The 20,667-nt window shown below is 41.7% G+C and overlaps 1 protein-coding gene across 1 annotated transcript in view; it reads left to right on the plus strand.

The window, feature by feature from the left end:
- Positions 1-5,253: 5,253 nt before the first annotated feature.
- Rab18 (RAB18, member RAS oncogene family) overlaps positions 5,254-20,667 on the plus strand; it is a 37,371-nt gene continuing 21,957 nt past the window's right edge. The window contains exons 1-2 of the mRNA XM_052727367.1: positions 5,254-5,458; positions 11,531-11,586. Of these exons, the coding sequence (XP_052583327.1) occupies positions 5,391-5,458; positions 11,531-11,586 (124 nt within the window). The 5' untranslated portion in view covers positions 5,254-5,390. The remainder of the gene's footprint in view (positions 5,459-11,530; positions 11,587-20,667) is intronic.

Below are 20,667 nucleotides of genomic sequence, written 5' to 3' on the forward strand. Positions count from 1 at the left end.
AATCAGGGTCCTGAACCCTGGAAATCCCTCACCCCACCCACTGCTATGATAAAAACTCTACTCCGCCTGGGTTCAGGGCTCTCTGTTCTCATCGCTGTGGACAAAGGGACCATGCTCAGAGCTTGAAAATAAAGGCTCTTTGCTTTTACATATGGGATTCAGTCTCTGTGGTGGTCTTTTGGGGGGGGGTCCCTGAGATCTGGGCATAACATTCAGAACACTACCCTGTCACCTCAGGAGGAGCTACTGGCCTATTGGCTGCTGGGTGAGGAAGGGTCAGTTTTTTTCAGGGGTGTTAAAGGCACACTTCCCATGCCTCAGGGGAAGGCCCCACATCTGCGTATATATGAGCAGCACTAACTGGACTCAGTGGGTTATAAAAAACATTGTGGGTTGGGGATTTAGCTCAGTGGTAGAGCGCTTGCCTAGCAAGCACAAGGCCCTGGGTTCGATCCTCAGCTCAAAAAAAAAAAAAAAAAACAACTAGAAAAAACACATTGTATTCATGTGTAAAAGTTTTCAAGACTATATACAATGTTATTAAAACAAAAACAAAGCCCGGTGGTGGTGGTGGTGGTGGTGGTGGTGGTGGTGGTGGTGGTGGTGGTGCACGCCTTTAATCCCAGCACTCGGGAGGCAGAGGCAGGCGGATCTCTGTGAGTTCGAGGCCAGCCTGGTCTCCAAAGCGAGTTCCAGGAAAGGCGCAAAGCTACACAGAGAAACCCTGTCTCGAAAAACCAAAAAAAAAAAAAATGCTGCCTTGAATTTTAGAAACATAGCTCTAAGAAAGTCCTGAAAAATTTGCCTCCAAGGTTAACTTTCACATAAAATTTAATGATGGAAACCTGACACATTTCTTGCTGACTTCTTTCTTAGATTTTCTTTCTTATCAGTGGCACTAAGCTGGGAAACATTGGAAAACTTTTGATATCTCAGTCTTCCTTTTCCTTCTCTCTCCTTCACTGGCCATGGAACAACACTCCCATTTGTTTGGTAGGCATTCTTTTATTTCCAGCAGTCCCACCCCATCATCCCTACACCCTGGGGTTTCTAGGCAACTTCCGATGAGGTCCCTAGACCTTTATTTCTCTATTTCATCATTATTGGGTGTGTGCATCCCCCTTTCCATCAAAAAGATTATATTCTACATGTGCCTCTGATGTCTAAAACTTTTGATACTAACACTATCCTGACATAAAGCACCCACCCCTTAGAACCGGAGTCGGTTGTTCTCAGCCAGCCTCCCCTTTTTTCCATTTCTTGATTCCACACTGTCTACAGGTGGGTCTTTTCACACTGTGTGTTCCTATCAGTAGCAGGACAAGATCCTGTCCATCATGCTTATATAAACTGGACTTTTTTTTCCTCCTTTCTTTCATGAATCTCTTTGTGGTTGCTGTACACTTCAGTGGACAAGTGTCAGCCCTCTGTTTTCTTCAGGTTTCAGGTCCTCAAATTCAAATACAGATCGAAAATGTAGTGTGTGTGTATGTGTGTGTGTCTCCACATGTCTATGCATGCGCAGAGGCCAGAGATCACCATGATGTTTTCCTCGATGTGCTCCATTTTCTTTCTTTCTTTTTTATTTTTCTGAGGCAGGGTTTCCACTGACCCTGGAGCTCACTGAATGGCTAGGCTGGGTGGCCAGTAAGCTCCAGGATTCTGGCTATATGTCTCCCTGCTCCTGTTGAGGTTCCTGACTCAGTCCTGCCATGTCTGGCTTTTACATGGATGCTGGTGAGTCAAGTTCAAGTCCTTATGTTTACACAAGGATCTTTACCAACGGAGTCGTCTACTGAGTCATTGAAAGGACACATTTACATTGCATCTATGCTGGGCATGTATAAGCATTTTTCTTAGATTATTTCCTCAAAGGTTCAACTGACTTATCTATGCACAACTGTTTATTTATGTCCAGTAGTACCTGGCAATGGGTGTGTGCCAGATGATATCGAGGGGCCTTTTCCCAACTGCAATGTTCAGGACAGCAGGTTCTTTAGTTTGTTAGTTTGTTTTGTTTTTGGAGACAGGGTTTCTTTGTGTGTCCCTGGCTGTCCTGGAACTTGCTCTGCAGACCAGGCTGGCCTTGAACTCAGAGGTCCACCTGCATCTGCTTCCCGAGTACACAAGTACCTCCAGGCTCACGATAGCATTTTAAGAGCTATTCCAATCTATTCTAATAACAAGCAAGGAAACTATATTGTTCCAAATTCCCGAGGTTGGTTTGAGTTTTTTTTTTTAAATCAACAAATAGTTTTGGACACAAATGAGGCCCTAGGTCTCATCCCAAGAACTAAAGGAAGAAAGGAAGGAGGAAGAAAGGAAGGAAACTTTTTTTTTTTTTTTGAGACAGGGTTTCTCTGTGTAGCTTTGGAGCCTATCCTGCAACTCACTCTGTAGCCCAGGCTGGCCTCAAACTCACAGAGATCTGCCTGCCTCTGCCTCCCGAGTGCTAGGATTAAAGGTGTGCGCCACCACCGCCTAGCGGAAGGAAACTTTTAAAGCAAGTTCTCCAAAGCAAGGATTGCATTAAGTGCTGGAGACAAAATTAATGAGCATACATTATGTAACTCTGCTTTTAAGAGGCAAATGTTGTGGGCCTGGAGAGATGACTTGGTGGTTAAAAGCCCTTGCTGCTCCTCCAGAGCATCCAAGTTTAGTTCCCAGTTACAACCGCCTGTAACTCCAGCTTCAGGAGAGCTGAACCCTCTTCTACCCTCTGTGACCAACTGCGAGTGCGCACACACACACACACACCTACCTTTCTCTGCTCACACACACACTTTCTCTTACACACATCCACATAAAGAAAAGAAGGACAAATTGCAATATTATGGGATACATACCACCACAGGAACACAGGACACTAGCAGAGTTTCTAGGAGAAGCAGGTAACACAGGCCTGGGAGGTGGAGGAAGTAATCCAGGGAAAGAGACTGACGAGCTGGAGTGTGAAGGAGCTGTCCTGGCAAAGGTGTGTGACTATGTGGAGGGGGAAGGGGCCAGGACCAGCTCTCCTCCAGGCAGAAGATCTGTGTGCAAGGATCCTGATCACTGAACACACGTTTGGTTGGACTGGAATAGAAAACTCAAGGCGTAGACTATCAAGAGATGAAGCTGAGCCGGGCGGTGGTGGCGCACGCCTTTAATCCCAGCACTCGGGAGGCAGAGCCAGGCGGATCTCTGTGAGTTCGAGGCCAGCCTGGGCTACCAAGTGAGTTCCAGGAAAGGCGCAAAGCTACTCAGAGAAACCCTGTCTCGAAAAAACCAAAAAAAAAAAAAAAAAAAAAAAAAAAAAGAGATGAAGCTGGAGTGGTAACAACAGGATGTCTTACGTCAGCATTTTAAAAAACTTCATTTTGGCTGCAGTATGATGATGAGGTGAGAGGAAACTGGAGGCAGGCCTCCTGCTGTGCAGCTGACAGGGTGTGGAGCTCACAGATGAGGAGGACCCTGGGAATGCTGACAAACACGAAATAAGTGGTTTTAGGCATGCTTGAACTGCGAGAACTAAGAGGATGTGGGAGCGAGGGAAAGGAAATTAAATGGGTGTTAATGTTATTCATTATGAAGGAAGTCAAGATAGAAACAGGAGTTGAGGAGAAGATAATGAGTTCAGTGTCAACCTTGGTCCACGGCAGTTTTTCATGGCATACACCCAGGAGATACGCTGGAGTTGTGTGTGTTGGCCTGAACTCAAGGAGAAGTATCTAAGCCAGAAATATATCTGTAAGACTCATCAAAGTAAATGGAAGAAGTAGTGCTGATCCAAGAGACACCAAGGGGCAGCACACACACACACACACACACACACACACACACACACACAAACGTGTACACACACACACACACACACACACACACACGTGTTCACACACACACACACACACACACACACACACACACACACACACACAACTAGAAGATAAAATCAGGTTAAGAGCCAAGCAGCAAGGAAATCTACAAATGATAAACAGGACTGCACAAAAAACTAGACATGGCCACAAGGTAGGAACAAATGGAAAACAGCTCAATTCTCACACTGATTCTTCACTCTCTCTTTTGCTATTAGGTATTAAGAAACCTAGCTCTCATGAGTCATCTCTGTGGAAGACTACTGAATAAATGAAGTAACTAATCACATAGTATTTCAGAAGATGGTGCAATATAGAAAAATAATAAAAGGATATATAGCAAATGATGGAGATATCTGTAAATTTTAGAAGTACAGACAAGGACTTGACCGCACTAAAAAGCAACATTTGGGAAAAGACCCAAAGAGACTATTTAGTTATCTTAATAACTTTACAAGGCATTTAACAAATCAATTTTTTTGTTTTGTTTTATTTTTGAGATACGGTCTATGGCTGGAACTCAATATGTAAACTAGGCTGGCCTCAATTCACAGAGATCCACCTGCCTCTGCCTTCTTTGTGTTGGGATTAAAGGTCTGTGCCACCATGCCTGACCAAAAAAAAAAAAAAAAAAAAAAAAATCTTAGCTGATTCTAAATTTTACTTGTATTTTTTTTTTTTAATCAAATGTCTGTCACACGTGACTTTAGCCACCACCACAAGGAAGCAGGACAGAATTAATATTGAGTGTCCACCGGACACTTTGGTAGGTAATTTATAGAATTCTGGTAACTTCATCCAGGCTTACAGTTTTGTGGAGAGATGGGCATATGCACGTAATTCTTGCAGTAGTAATGAAGTCGTTTAATCATCAGAAACAGTTGAAGTTGAACCAAAGCTCTGCATGTACTGGATCTACCTTTAGGAGATTTAAGAACATTCTTAAACCTAACAGAAGGAAGCCAAGAAGTTACTGCCTGTTCACAACTACCCTTGAGTTGTGAACTCAACTTTCCTGGACTCAGTCTCCCCAACAATTCTAAGAGCTGTTACTTTAAAAATGTTGTCCCTGATGTGGAGACAGTTGAGGAGGCTCAGCAATGCGACAAGGCAGTTACATGGTACTGCTGTGCCTACATCTGAGACAGTTTACCTCCAAGGACCAACTTTCGCACACTGCAACAGGGGTCTTGAGGACGCTGATGTAACACCCAGTCCCCCAAATATAAAGCCGGAAGCGGGAGGAGTTAGGGCTGGGGCGGAGCCAGCGCCCGGAAGGAGGTAGGCGGATTTACACGCATCCCGGTCCATCGGCCCCTGCACCACTCAGGAGCCACCCGGAAGAACGCCTGCGCTGCGGGGAGTGCGCAGACGCAGAGCCGCCTCTGGGCGGAACCGGACGATCTGTGGCCTCCGCTTGCCCAAACATCCTGTGGGAGAGGGAGGCCCTGGAGGTGCGCATGCGCAGGCCGTCTTCGCCGACCCGGGGGAACGCAGACGGGGCCGGGGGCTGGGTCCGAGTGGAGCGGGCGCAGGATGGACGAGGACGTGCTGACCACTCTGAAGATCCTCATCATCGGCGAGAGTGGGGTGGGCAAGTCCAGGTGAGGCGGTGCTCGGCGGGCCCTCAGCCTCCGGGCTGCGGGCTGCTCTCCCGGAACGGTCGCTGCGGCCCTATTGGCTCCGCCCCGGGCCGGCGCGCCCGGCTCAGGCCTCACAGGCCGGGTTCCTCCCAGCTCGGCGCCCGGGCTTGGGCCTGATCCCGCCGAGGCGATCCGGACCCCTCTGGCCTGTTAGTGCTCTCGAGTCTAGCCGGCCTGTCACTCCTCGAATCCCCCTGCTTGTCACCCCAGAGTCTGGTCAGCCTGTCACCCCTAGAGTCCAGCCGGCCTGTCACTCCTAGAATCCAGCCGGCCTTTAACCATAGAGTCCGGGCGACCTGTCATCGTCATCCCTAGAGTCCAGCCTGCCTGTCACCCCGAGAGTTTAGCCAGTCGTCACCCCCGGAGCTGAGATCAATAGTTACTTTATCACTTTGCGATTTCGATAGAACTGCCCTTCAAGTGCTTAATGTTCTACACAGAAACTTTGGTGACGTCTTAGGTCACATTCCTGGCTCATTTTAGCACAATCTTTCGTTGCATCTTTTTTCTTTTCTTTTCTTTTTGCGGGGGGCGGGGAGGAGTACCTGCTTGAAAAATGTCTTTTAAGGCACAGGGTACTTAAGCAGTGAGCCACCTTTAAGTGAGATTATTCTTGGCTTGTCACATAGAAGTGAAAGGGAAAATACTGTATTGTCTTTTTTGCTTTGACTCATTCCTTGGGAAGGAGTATATTGACAGTAGAGTTGTGTATTAGGTCAGAGGTGGACCTAGGTGGGTGTTGCCAGAGGGTTATGATTTCATCCAGGTCTGGACAAAGTTCTCCAGGTGAAGTCATCCTTGCCCTCTGATTATGAATAAATGTTATTTCAGCTTCTCTTGATCTTTAAGCAGCATTTAAGTCCCAGAGAGCTGTTAACAATTTCATATTTGATTTTACCTTGTGAGATCTGTCAGATAATTTGAAAGCATTCCATAAAGACTTAGATTTGTAGGTACTTAAGTATTTGCAAGCTTACTAAATAAACCCGAATCTTTCTGTATTTTTAAAAGCTTGACAATCTATTTTCATAGTTTGTTCCCCTTTATTGTGTACTTTTAGTGTCCTATAGTGTCATGCTTCTGAACACCAGGGAACAAATTAAAGGAACTTTCTATAACAATAGAATGGTGTGTGCTAAAGTAATGAATAAAATCTTTATGATTTTTTTTGTACATGAATGTTAAAAGGTTTATGTACTAGACATAGTTTTATTAGAATTCATACACCTTCACGATCTTTGTTTTCTCCATTTTCACTTGAGAAAGAACCCACATCAAGTTTGTCTTGTTTTCTGTCTTTTGAAGTAGTCTCCCTGTGTGATCGAGGCTGGCCTGGAAATTTTTATGTCACCTAGCTGGCCTCAAACTTGGAATCCTCCTCCTCTGGCCTCCAGAGCGCAGATTACAGGCATGTATCACCATGCCTGCTTAGAGCTTGTTTTTGAAATCAAGAATAACAGGTTGTCATCTCAACCCAGTATGTGGTTGGCTGAGACAGTGTATTGAGTGGGTGAAATTGAGTATGTTAGACTTTTCTAGAAGGTTAACTGGAGGTCTCCTTGTATTATTGCTTTTATTTTATTTAGTTTCTTGAAACTGATTGTGGTTACATAGACTTTCTGGCCTGGGACTTGCTATGTCTGTAAACAACAGTTGGCCTGGTATTTACAATCTTTCTACCTCAGTCCCTCAAGTGCTAGGATTATAGGCATGCTGTACTAGGCCTGGTTCTTAGTACACTTTTAAAGCGTGTTGAGTGGATTTCTCTCCTTATTCATTCCCCTAGATAATCTTATTTGGGTCAAATGTACTTTAAACTTTTTTTAAGTACTTAATGATGAATTATGAATTGCTCACTGAAATTGTTTTTAACATTTTAGCCCATTTAAAACAGTATTGGGCCAGCATGGTGGTACATGCCTTTAATGCTAGCATTTGGGAGGTAGAGGCAGGCAGAGCGCTGAGTTCAAGGCCACCCTGGTCTATAGAGCGAGTTCCAGGACAACCAGGGTTATGCAGAGAAACTCTAACCAGCAGTTATTTATGTTTTCTTACGGAGCTAGACCAAGTGAGGTGGCAGTGGGTTGTTGAGAAACATTATTGTACAGCAGAGGATAACTTTAATCTGAACAAGTGGATTTTTTCCAGTTGATTTCAGGCTGTTAAAAGCTGCAGTAGACATGAGGTGAGGATTGGTTTGTAGCCTTGTGTATGATACTTGAACTATGTAGTACTCTATTAGAGAACCAGGCTGGACCAGAAACCCTTCAAACACTTAAATGTACAGTTCGAGGCTATGATTCTGTGGCTCAGCTTGTGAAGTAAAAAATGTAATGAAGTGTATTAAGTGTTGGAATGAAATATAGAAATCTGTTAGGCAAATTGCTATCCTTTCTACACTCCTTTCCCTCTCATTTTCTAAGTGGATTTTATTTTATTTTATTTATTTATTTAATTTTTTTTGGGGGGGGGCGGGGTTCGAGACAGGGTTTCTCTGTGTAGCTTTGCGCCTTTCCTGGATCTCGCTCTGTAGCCCAGGCTGCCCTTGAACTCACAGAGATCCGCCTGCCTCTGTCTCCCGAGTGCTGGAATTAAAGGCGTGTACCACCACCGCCCGGCGTGGATTTTATTTTTACAGTAAAAAATATAGATGAGCTATAATCACAGTATTTCTTTATTGTGTTTAAAATATTTATTTGTTTGTTTGTTTATTTATTTATTTATTTGATGTGTTTGTGAGTGTAGGTCCCCTTAGAGGCCAGAAGAGAGCATCTGCTCCCCTGGAGCTGGAGTTACAGGAGGGTGAACTATTGGATATGGGTGCTGGGAATGGAATGGTGCCGAGAAGAGCAAGTGCTCGTAACTGCTGAACTACCTCCCCAGTCCTCCTGCTCCCTCTTTCATCTTTTAATGTTTTAGATAGACACTCTTAGCCCAGGCTGACCTGGAACTCACTGTGTAACCCAGGCTAGCCTTAAGCCTCAAACTTGGAGCAGTCCCCGCCCCCCCCTTTTTTTTTTTAGCTTCAGCCTTCCAAATTCTGACATTTCAGGCATGCACCCTGTGAACCCCCCCACAAAAAAAAACCCCAAAACCCTGGCTTCTTCACACTAATATAAATTTAGTATTATCTACACAGCATACTCTACCATCTGTAGTTCTACATGCAAAATATTTTCCTCTTTTAACTTTGAAAGTATACTATATAAGAACTGAATTCTTAATCATTTGTTGGGGCTTATGGATTCCTTTCATAATCTAATAGAGAAATAGACTGTGCCTTCATAGAATTCAGAATACATTTGGGGCTGCTGGTGTACCCCTGGCTACACTCAGGGTTTGTATTAAAGGGTTTTGTTTCACATGGTGCCAGTTCCCTGTCTATACCAACAAAGTACTTGTAGTGACAAAGTACCTCTTGTAAGGACTAGCAAGTACAGAAGAAACATTTCTGGCTGAGTGTCTGGCCTATTGTTGTTACGTTCAGTTAAAATCCTCAATGCCATTCTGATTGTCTGCATTTTTATGGTATTGCCATGACTACTATTGTACAAGGTAATGTTAGCCTGCCTTTCTTTTTTTTTAAGAGAGGGTTTTTCTGTGTAGTCCTGGTGTTCTAGAACTCCACTGTGTGGATCAGGCTGGCCTGCATATGTCTGCCTGCCTCTGTCTCCAGAGTGCTGGAATTAAAGGTGTGCACCATGATAGCTGGCTAGCCTGCATTTTTGTGGCAGTGTTTTCTGTGATGAATGAATTATAGGGGTATGTCTTTTCTATTCTTAAATTCTAGGTAGCTGGGTACATCGGGATGGGACATTTTGTACAAGTAGATATTAAGAGTCATAAGTTTGTTACTTACTTTTTGTTTTTTGTTTTTGTTTTTGTTTTTTGGACAGGGTTTCTCTGTGAAGTCCAGACCGCCCTGGAAGTAGCTCTGTAGACCAGGCAGGCTTTGAACTCAGAGACCCACCTGCCTCTGTCTTCAAGTGCTGGGATTAAAGGCGTGCACCACCGTGCCCCACAGTATTTTTTATTGAAAATATTTTTTTAACATATTCTCCTCATGGTTTCTCCTCCCTTGTCTTTGGTCCCCCTCACCCATCCAACTCAGTACCTACTTTCTCTCTTTAGAAAACAAGCAGACAGGCCAATAAACAAATCAGAGTTAAAAAAAGAAGTATACACACACACACACTATAAAAACACAAAATCCGAAACCCTAATATATAAGCAAAAGATCAATAAGATAATAAAAATAAGCAAATGAAGCAATGTGGGACAAGAAAATCTCCCCAAAGTGCCAGTGAGTTCATTTTTTTTTTCTTTTTTTTTTTGACTGTACACTGCTGGGCCTGGGGCTTGGCCTTAAGTGTGGTCATATACGCAGTCTCACTTAACTTACTGTGGAAGTGAAGTCTAAGTCCAGATATTAAGTAGAAATCTCTGGATTTTGACTGTTCTATGTTACTTTGACTATATTGTGTCTGTTTTGTAGGAAATAAAACATAGCAGAACCAGGAAAAAGAGAGTTAAGTTTTTTTTGTTTTTTATTTTTTTTTGGTTTTTCGAGACAGGGTTTCTCTGTGTAGCTTTGCGCCTTTCCTGGGACTCACTTGGTAGCCCAGGCTGGCCTCAAACTCACAGAAATCCGCCTGGCTCTGCCTCCCGAGTGCTGGGATTAAAGGCATGTGCCACCACCGCCCGGCTGTTTGTTTGTTTTTTACTATAATTGATGGTGCTGTATTGGAGACTAGCAGGAAGCTGTTGTGGTCTGTGGACACATCACTAGCAGCAGTAATCACAGCCTGTAGAATGTTCCTCAAGGCTCTCACTCAGACCCGGGCTGGTGGAATGGTGTACTTAGGAGGTAGTGTGCAGGAGGCGATTAGCTTTGTAAATGTGGGGCTTTAATGAAAGCCTTACAGAGTTCATTCTCAAAGAGCCTCTAGTAGGGGACACTCAACAGTGAATAAAACAGTGCTGGGACCTACGAGCCACAGTGGGCCTTCTAGTCGGCCATTGTTCCTTTTATCAGTCCTTTGCTACTTTCTTGACCATTATTTCCGAGGGTAGCCCTTCTCCCCTTACTCTTTTTTTTTTTTTTTTTTTTTTTTTTTTTGGTTTTTCGAGACAGGGTTTCTCTGTGTAGCTTTGCGCCTTTCCTGGAACTCACTTGGTAGCCCAGGCTGGCCTCGAACTCACAGAGATCCGCCTGGCTCTGCCTCCCCAGTGCTGGGATTAAAGGCGTGCGCCACCACCGCCTGGCCTCCCCTTACTCTTTAACCCCCATTTTGGTGGAGTTAACTTTTCAGCTGTAGACCACTCCCTGTCATACTGCCCTTAAAAGCCGTTTGTAGTTCCAGTGCCCTACCCAGCATTTGCCTGGCTGTCATCTTTCTCCCCGCTGTTTGATTACACCTTAATGTTTTATTACTTGTTACAGTTTGCTGTGCTTTTCCATCTTTCTGTCTTTATTTAATGCAGAGTGAAATAGTGAGCTCTTTTGATTCCAAGAGACTGTTGTTCCCCTGCCATCATCCCTATCAGCGTGAGGTGTTGCTGTGTCTTTTTCTCAGAAGTATGTACCAATACAGATTTCAACAAAAAGCAGACTGTTGACTCTTCAGGAGTTGTGTAGAAGAGCATAGTGCATATATTTGTTTGTTAGTGGATTCCTTTGGTCTTGGGAGTCTTGGAAATTTACAGTTCAGTTATTGTCTTTTCAGTGCCCTAGTTCCCCTGCTCTTCTCTCTGTATCTAAGTAATCATTGTGATACAATGTAACAATCGCAGCATAGAGATCTATGATTAAAATAGGGCAGTGGTGGCGCACACCTTTAATCCCAGTACTCAGGAGACAGAGCCAGGCAGATCTCTGTGAGTTCGAGGCCAGCTTGGTCTACAGAGTGAGATCCAGGACAGCCACCAAAACTACACAGAGAAATCCAGTCTCGAAAAAACAACAAAAACCCAAACAAACAAAAAAGAGAAATAACCAGTTAAGGTCCTAACCTGTCTTTAACTCTCTTTTAGCCTGCTCCTGAGGTTCACAGATGACACCTTTGATCCAGAACTTGCAGCAACAATAGGTGAGCTAAGTTGAAAAGTCCAGTAGAAATGCCACATGTGTTTATGCCCTTGGCTCTGTTTGTCTTCACTCCTTCCCCTCTTCTCAGCACCTGAACTCTCTCTGCAGACCTTGTCTGTGAGGCTTAGCTTTGGTGTCCATAAAGCCTTGTCTCTTATCTTGTGCCATTCCCTTAGCACTACCGATAATGATGGTTTGCATACACATTTCATTCCCATACAGAATTATTTTTTATTCTGCAGTAGATAGTAGTGATTTAGATATTTACTGCATGCCAGCCACTATTCTCATAGTGATGAATACTATAAACTTGGTCTTCATTGCCATGGACCTAGCAGCAAAGTTTGTTAATTTTATACTTGTAATAATTGCTACAGTATTTATTGTATATTTTTAATTTGTATCCTTGATAACAGTTATTAACTATTAGGAGCAGTGATAACAAAGTCAACTGTGTGTTTGTTCACGGGCGAGTGTATAACTGCACAGAGGCCAGAGGTTGACATTGGGTTTTGTTCTCTGTCACCCTCCCTCCTTAATCTTTGAGTTAGGGCTTCTCACTGGACCTGGAGCTCTCCGATCTGGCTAGACTGACTAGTCGGCAAGTCCCAGGATCCTCCTGTCTCTGCCTCTCAAAAGCTGAGATAACAGACACAAGCCACCGTGCCCAGCTATTACATGGGTGCTGGAGATGTGGACTCACGTCCTCATGTTTTTGTGGCAGGCACTTTACTGAGTGAATCATTTTCCCAGAGCCCCAAAAGCATTTTAGAAATAAAATTTAGAGTGCTTGAAAGTGGCTTGTCATCTAGACTACTAAAAAATATCTTACTGTCATTGCTAGTGAAAGTAGAAAGTTCTTTTTTTTTCTCTTTTGGTTTTTCGAGACAGGGTTTCTCTGTGTAGCTTTGCGCCTTTCCTGGATCTCACTCTGTAAACCTGGCTGGCCTTGAACTCACAGAGATCCGCCTGCTTCTGCCTCCCAAGTGCTGGGATTAAAGGCGTGCACCACCACTGCCCAGCAAAAGTTCCTTTTAACTGGCTTTGTTTTTATTTATTGTGGGATAATTTCAGGTTTAGAGGGAAAATGGGGAATTCTATATATTCCACTCACATTCCCTAAATGCTGGTATTTATCACTTTTGCTTTATTCTTTGTGTATGAGCATGTACACATGTGTATACATATGTGCTTGTGAAGGTCTGAGTACAATCATAATTCCTCAGGCACTTTATTTTTTTGAGACATGGTCTCTCCCCCGCGGGGAACTCACCAAGGAGCCTAGGCTGGCTGGCCAGCCAGCAAGCACCTCTGTCTTAATCAGGGTTTCTGTTGCTGTGATAAAACACCATGACCAAAGGTAACTTGGGAAGGAAAGGGTTTATTTTGCTTTATACTTCCACATCACAGTCATGATCCAGGGAAGTTGGTGCAGGAAGGCGGACAGAGCAGGAACTTGGAGTCAGAGCTGATGCGGAGGCCAGGGAGGACTGCTGCTTACAGGCTTGTTCCTCATGGCTTGTTCAGCTTGCTTTCCTAAATACCTTACTATCCCCTACCCAGGGATGGCACAGCTCACAGTGATTAACATCAGCTGTTAATCAAGAAAATGACAGACTTGCCCATAGGTCATTCTGGCAGGGTATTCGAGGTTCCCACTTCCCAAAATACTCTAACTTGTGTCAAGTTGACATAAAACTAGCCTGCATAAACTCCCAGGTACTAGGATGACAGGTGTATGCTAACATGCCTGGCTTTTCTTATCTGGGTATTGGGATAGAACTCAGGTCCTTATGTTTGCAGAGCAAGATCTTTGCTGACTTAGCCATCTCCCTCTGCCTTGCCTTATCATTCTTATGCTGCATCACACACAGGATTATTCTTAAATTAATTGCTTAAGAATATGTTGCAGGCTTTTGTCTTTAATATCTAAGCATTTTAATGTATGTTTCCTAAGTGAACAAAGATAAAATTTTGACCACTGACAGATTTCATCAACTGCTTATCAATACCCAATATAGCAAAAGTAAAATTAGGCCTCAATTATGTTTTGGGTCAAGCAATGTTAGTCATTTTCAGTTCCTGACCCCTCACCCTGCTTTCTGCAGGTTCTTACACTAGCTCAGATTGGCCTGGAACTCACTCTACTGTAGCTAGAGTTTTCCTGCCTGGCCCACAGTCAGGACAAATCTCTCTCACCTGCCAGTCCCACAGCCATCAGATCTAACCAAGTAAACACAGAGACTTATATTGCTTACAAACTGTATGGCCGTGGCAGGCTTCTTGCTAACTGTTCTTACAGCTTAAATTAATCCATTTTCATTAATCTATACCTTGCCACATGGCTCGTGGCTTACCGGCATCTTCACATGCTGTTTGTCATCGTGGCGGCTGTCAGTGTCTCTCTGACTCAGCCTTCCACTTCCCAGCTTTATTCTCTTTCTTGTCCCGCCTACACTTCCTGCCTAGCCAATGGCCAATCAGTTTTTATTTATTGACTAATCAGCAACACATTTGCCATACAGACCATCCCACAGCACTCTACAGCATGGGATGGCTTCAGACTGGTGATGGCCCTCCAGCCCTAGTCATCTCCCACTTGTTGGGATTATAAGCTTGAGCCACCATGCCCACATCTCTTCAGTCTCTTTTAGTTTTAACAGTTCACTGGTCTTTGGTTGTCTGTGTCTGACAGTTTTGAAGAGTACAGGCCAGTTGCTCTGTAGACTGCCCCTCATTTCATTTGCCCAGTGTCTTCCAAGGTAGATTCTAGTTATGCAATTTTTTTTTTTTTTTTTTTTTTTTTTAGGAATTCCACAAAAATCTTTTTAGGTTGTTATAGCAAGAGGTGCATGGTGTGTATTGTTCTGGTGCTGGGGGCTTTTAGTCACACAAGGTGCCAAGTTTCTTCATTGTAATGTTTTTATTTTTCTCTTTGTAGCTTTCCTGTGGAAAGACACTTTTGAGGTTGTATATATGTACTGTTTCTTGTCATGGTTTTGTGCTCTTGTTTTAACCTGCAACAGATAGGAAAGATAACATGTGGTTCTGTTACCCTAGCTGCGGATGTCAAATGACTTTTCAAATGCTCTCCTCGTGTCTACATTTAGTACTTGGATTCTGTGAGGAAACATTCATCTTCATTTGTTTCTGTCAATACAGACTCAAAATGCCTCTAAATTTTTAATCAATATTATTAGGCATTACTTCATTACTTATCATCTGTGTGGCATAGATGTTACAGATTTATTTCTGTGTGTGCCATAAGAAAGGGAACCATTGAAGATACTGGCAAGTCAAACTCCATTTTGTTCTGGTTTTCACATATTTGCTCATTTAAACTATGTAATAAAACTTGCCTGTTCAGAGCATGGGTTGTTTTGTGCTGTAATAGATAGAGGTGTAGATGAGTGACAGCTGACGGGGGCAAATGACTGAAATGGAATTTTTACTGAAGAAATGAATCATGCCTAATAGAAAAGTCATTTGAAACTGAAATGACATGAGGACTCACAGAATGGCAGCCATCATGGGCTGTCTATATTACTAAAAGGCTGTATCTTTTACCAAAACAAATACTAAAGTACAATGAAATATCTATAATTTGTTCCCCAAGTTGGCCCTGAGGAACTGCTTGAGTTTAAAAATCTTTACATTTGGGCATGAGATTACTTTCTGATTTCAGTTACAGCCACCACACCCGTAGGTCTAAAAGACAAAAACAATTGGTTCAGTTGTTTATCTTTTTTTTTTCAGTTGTGAAAATTAGTGTTTTATACAAAATCAGTATTTCACCTCACAGTAGACTAGCTATGAACATATATCTTTGTATTTCAGTAGTATAGTTAGAGATTAAAATGTCCATCATGTATAAAGAAAATTTTAAGATAATTGTTGCATATAGTGTTTCACAGTGGTACTGTGAGTTATATTTGCTTTTCGTTTATTCATCAATAATTAACTAATATAACAGAGAGGGAAATACTAAAGCACAATCTCAATATCCCACTAATGCAGAAGATAGCTAAAAAACTTCAAGCCACAAGGCAGGTGGACTCAATACCTAAAGCTGTAGTGAGTCTTTCACTGTCCCACCAGCCAGCTCCCAAATAACTGTACAAAGACTTATTAATTATGAAAGCCTGGCCGATAGCTTAGACTTGTTTCTAACTAGCTCTTATAACTTAAATTAACCATTTCTTTAATTTTACTTTCTGCCTCATGGCTTTATTACCTCATCTCCATATTGTCCATCCTTCTTACTCTGAGTCTCTTGGTGTCTCCGTTTTCTTCCCAGTGTCCTCTCTGCCCCCAGAATCCAGCCTAGCTATTGACCATTCAGCTTTTTGTTAAACCAATCCAAGTGTCATATCTTCATAGTATACAAAAAGATTATTCTACACTACCCCCCCCCCCCGCCACACTTTTGTCTAAATAAAAGGGAAAGGTTTTAACTCTAATATAGTAAAACTATATAAAGTAAGAACAATAATCAGGTATTGTCTAAATAGAAAGGAAAGGTATTAACTTTAACAAATGAAACTATATACAATAAGGACAATTATCAAAAAGAATTACATTCACAATGTCTAGTCCATTTGTATTTGGCATATTCAGAGAAAATACTTTCTTATCATCTTATGTTGATGAATTAAAGTTTTGTACCTAAACCATTTTCTATTATAATTTGTATTACCACCTTAAAACTTTTTAGACCTCAAAACATTTTTTTAGATAAGCACTTTAAACTTTTATGTCTCTCAATCTTATAAACGCAACATCTCTTATGTAAATTTCTTTTTTGAATTTGGTAACAAAGAAAACTGTAAAACTAATTATCTAGTCTTCAGTCTTCAGAGACTCAAAAAAGATTAAATATTACGTGAGTAAATGGGAAGTACTGAGCAAGTAACTTCTAAAACTAAGAAATCACAGAGACATCTGGCTGTCTGGACAGTCACCCCAAGGTTCCTCTGTAATGTTAGGGCATCCATCTTTGGACTACAGGCCTAAATTACCTGACAGACTTCTATAAAACTGAAATTTTGAAGGACTGTCCTACCTTGTCTTAGCTTAGTTCAGCAGTCGCTTTCTTTTGTGTCCTGATTATCCCATTTGGACAGCATACTGTCCGCAGTCGAGGCAAGGACAGTTTCTTGCTCAGTGGCTAACTTTTGCCACAAAGAAAGCAAACTCCATATAGAGGTTCTTCAGTGACCATCATCTTCTCTGAAGTAGATTGGTGCTGCCAGGAGCAGATGTGTCTCATTGTCATGAAAAGCCTTATGTTATTAAAATCTCTTAAATGTCATATTCTGTAGATCTCTGAAGTGTTTCAAGACCACCTGTCTATCTAAACTGTATCTCTGTTTGACCTTGAAAACATACTTAACTACAAGTTTGTTATAGGTGACTAACTACTAACCTTCATTTCTTTATTATCCTAAATAGTTTGTATTATTAACTTTCAAGGAATAGAAATTTACATTACATTGTTAAATGAGCTGCATAGGTACAATACCTTAAACAAGTAGAAATGTATTTATAGTGTGTTCTAACAAAAATAATCTTAAATTTGTATCAATATACAAAAATACCTTAAACAAGAGTAAACATATATACAATATAACAAAAATGCCCCTAAACTTGTATCAATATACACAATCCATACCAATATAAAATATTTAAGACTAGGGGCTGGAGAGATGGCTCAGAGGTTAAGAGCACTGACAGCTCTTCCAGAGGTCCTGAGTTCAATTCCCAGCAACCACATGGTGGCTCACAACCATCTGTAATGAGATCTGGTGCCCTCTTCTGGCCTGCAGGGACACATGCAGGCAGAACACTGTATACATAATAAATTAAAAAAAAATATTTAAGACTAGTAGTTGCTTTTTTTAGTTTAAAAGTAGATTCAATAATCTACACTTTTATCCTGTCATTTCTATATCTTCCATTTCTTTTCAGAACGAGATCCCTAAATCTAAAATCCTTTGTTCAGCTTTTTTTTTTTGGTTTTTTGAGACAGGGTTTCTCTGTGTAGCTTTGCGCCTTTTCCTGGATCTCGCTCTGTAGACCAGGCTGGCCTCGAACTCACAAAGATCCACCTGCCTCTGCCTCCTGAGTGCTGGGATTAAAGGCGTGCGCCACCACCGCCCGGTTTTTTTTTTTTTTTCTTCAGCTTTTTTTCCTGACCATTACCAATAATAAGTTGTAACCAGTCCCACTAAACAATGACAAATATCCATATAAATTTATTTTCTGCCTCGTTTTATTACCTCATCTTTATATTGCCTATCCTGCTTGCTTTGTGTCTCTTGGCATCTCCACCATCTTCACAGCATCCTCTCTGACCCAAGAATCCTGCCTAGCTATTGACCATTCAGCTTTTTATTGAACCAATCCAAGTGACACATCTTCACAGTGTACAAAAAGTTTTTTTCCACAACATAAAGCAGTGGAGTATCAAGCTACTACAAATGGGAGAATGTAGAGAGGATGCCACACTGAAGAATTTAGAGCCAGTATGAAAGGCTTCCTAAGATGAGGGCCTACAAGGTTTAAAATCTAAACTCTCGTTTATAAAAACATCGTGTTTGTTGGAGTGATGAAGCTGAAACGTCACACAAACAAGCCATGTCTGCAGAAAATATTGTCTTCTATCAGTGAAGGAGACGATTTCACTTCTAACTCCAGTGGCTGTTGAGAAGTGATACACTTAACTGTCTTTCAGATTGTAACCATTTGTGTAGGTGTGTGGTGTCTGGTTGTTGTTTAATTAGGATTTCTCTGATAACTGCTGATGTTTATCATGTTAAGTTCTTATTTGTTGCCATGTCCATGTATGTGTAAAGTATCTGAGTCTCAATTTTTTTTTACTTGTTGTTTTCTTTCTTTTCTAAAATTTATTTTTATTTTATGTGTATTTGTGTTTTGTCCGTGCACCACTTGTATGTAGTGCTGGCAGAGTCCAGAAGAGAACCTTCAGTCCTCTGGAACTGAATTGTTAATTGATAGGAGAGTACTGGAAGGAACCCAGATCTTCTTAAAGAGCAACACCATGTAGCCATTTCTCCAGCCCTTGTATTGTTTTCTTAATGTTGAGATTTGAGAGCTTTTTATATTCAGCATATATTTTTTTTGTAGGTGTTATTTTCTTGGTAGATATTTTAGACCCACTCTTTTACCATAATTTTTCTAATAGTACATTTCTAAGTGCACAAATTTATTGCAATGAAATTCCGTGTATCAACTTTTCCATTTATGTATTATGATTTCAGTATTGTTTTTTGCCTAGCAGAAGGCCACATGATTTTCTTTTTTGTTATTTTGCATATGGATATCTAGTTGTTCCAAAACCACTGACTGAAAAGAATCCACACTGAGCAGCTTTCCTGCCCTTATAAAAATATCAGTTGTCTTTAGGTGTCTCAGTGTGTTTCTGGGCTGTCTACACCTGTCTTTATGTTAGTATTTCACTGTCTTCCTTTCTGTAGTTTTGTAATCAATCTATGAATCAGCCCTGGTAGCCTTCTTAATTTTTTTTTCTTTTAAAAGTGTTTGAGCTATTTTGGTTCTCATTGGACTTTAGAATTGGTTAGTTGATTTTAAATAGAAACCTGCTGGGATTGTGATAGGGGTTATGTTGTGTCTACAAGTCATTTTGAGAAGAATTGATTTTTTAAAAATATTTATAAACATTAAGTGGTGACACAGACCTGTACTCACAGCACCCTGGAGGTTGAGGCAAAAGGGTCTGTATCCTAGAATACACAGTGATAGTGATGCCAGACTGGGTTACCTAGTATCACTATCTTAAAGAAAAAAAGATTTAATGTTTTGTGATTTTGGGGTGAATATACCTATATTTATTATTATTATTATCATTATCTTTTGCTGTGATAAAATACCCTGATAAAAATCTCTTAGGGGAAAACAAATGTATTTTGGCTTATGACTCCATAGGGATAGAGTCCATAATGGTGGGGAAGGCATGGCCATAGGAATAGGAACAGGAGGAGGAGGAGGAGGAGGAGGAGGAGGAGGAAGAAGAAGAAGAAGAGAGAGATATTGAGAGATTGATCAATGATCACATTTCATCAGCATACAGGAAGAGAAAGAGAGAACAGGAAGTAGTGAGGTTACATGCTCTCAAAGCCTACCCACCAGTGATAGATATACTTCCTCCAGCAGGGCTCTACCCCCTAAAGGTTCCATAACCTGCTAGTTATTGAGGTCCCTTCCTCCAGCAGTGTTTCACCTCCTAAAGGTTCCATAACCTCCCAGACAGTACCACCAACTGGGGTCCAAGTGTTTAAATAAAGGAGGCTATGGGTGACATTTCTTATTCACATCACAAGATCTTTCACAGGTTTTGTCAGATTTAAGCCTAGGTGTTCCATGGACTTTCATTCTAAATAGTAGGAGTTTATTTTTGTTTTCCCTTTATTACTAACATATAGAAGTACTCTTAGCAAGTTGTAGTCACACCTGTAATCCTAGCATGTGAGAGGCTAAGACAAAAGAATTGCTGTAAGTTTTAGGACACTCTAGACTGAGGCAGGATACAGATATAAAAAAAATACTCAGGCCAGCCTGGTCTACAAAGTGAGTTCCAGGAAAGGCGCAAAGCTACACAGAGAAACCCTGTCTTGAAAAAAAACAGAACAAAAACCCTCAATATTTCAAATATTAGTTTTATATCTTCCAATCTGTTATGTCATTTTTTTTTTTTAATTTTTTTTATTCATTATGTATACAGTATTCTGCTTGCATGTGTCCCTGCAGGCCAGAAGAGGGCACCAGATCTCATTACAAGTGGTTGTGAGCCACCATGTGGTTGCTGGGAATTGAACTCAGGACCTCTGGAAGAGCAGTCGGTGCTCTTAACCACTGAGCCATCTCTCCAGCCCTGTTATGTCATTTTTTAAAGACATTGTGCTGGTTAGTTTTATGTCATCTTGACACGAGCTAGAGTTATTGGAGAAAAGGAAGCCTCAATTGAGAAAATGCCTCCATAGATCTGCTATAAGCAAGCCAGTAGGCCTGTATGTGGGAGGGCCCAGGCCAGTGTACATGTGGC

This window comes from Peromyscus californicus, unplaced genomic scaffold, assembly GCF_007827085.1.
Source record: "Peromyscus californicus insignis strain IS unplaced genomic scaffold, ASM782708v3 Scaffold_8__1_contigs__length_139910024, whole genome shotgun sequence".
Taxonomy (NCBI): Eukaryota; Metazoa; Chordata; class Mammalia; order Rodentia; family Cricetidae; genus Peromyscus; species Peromyscus californicus.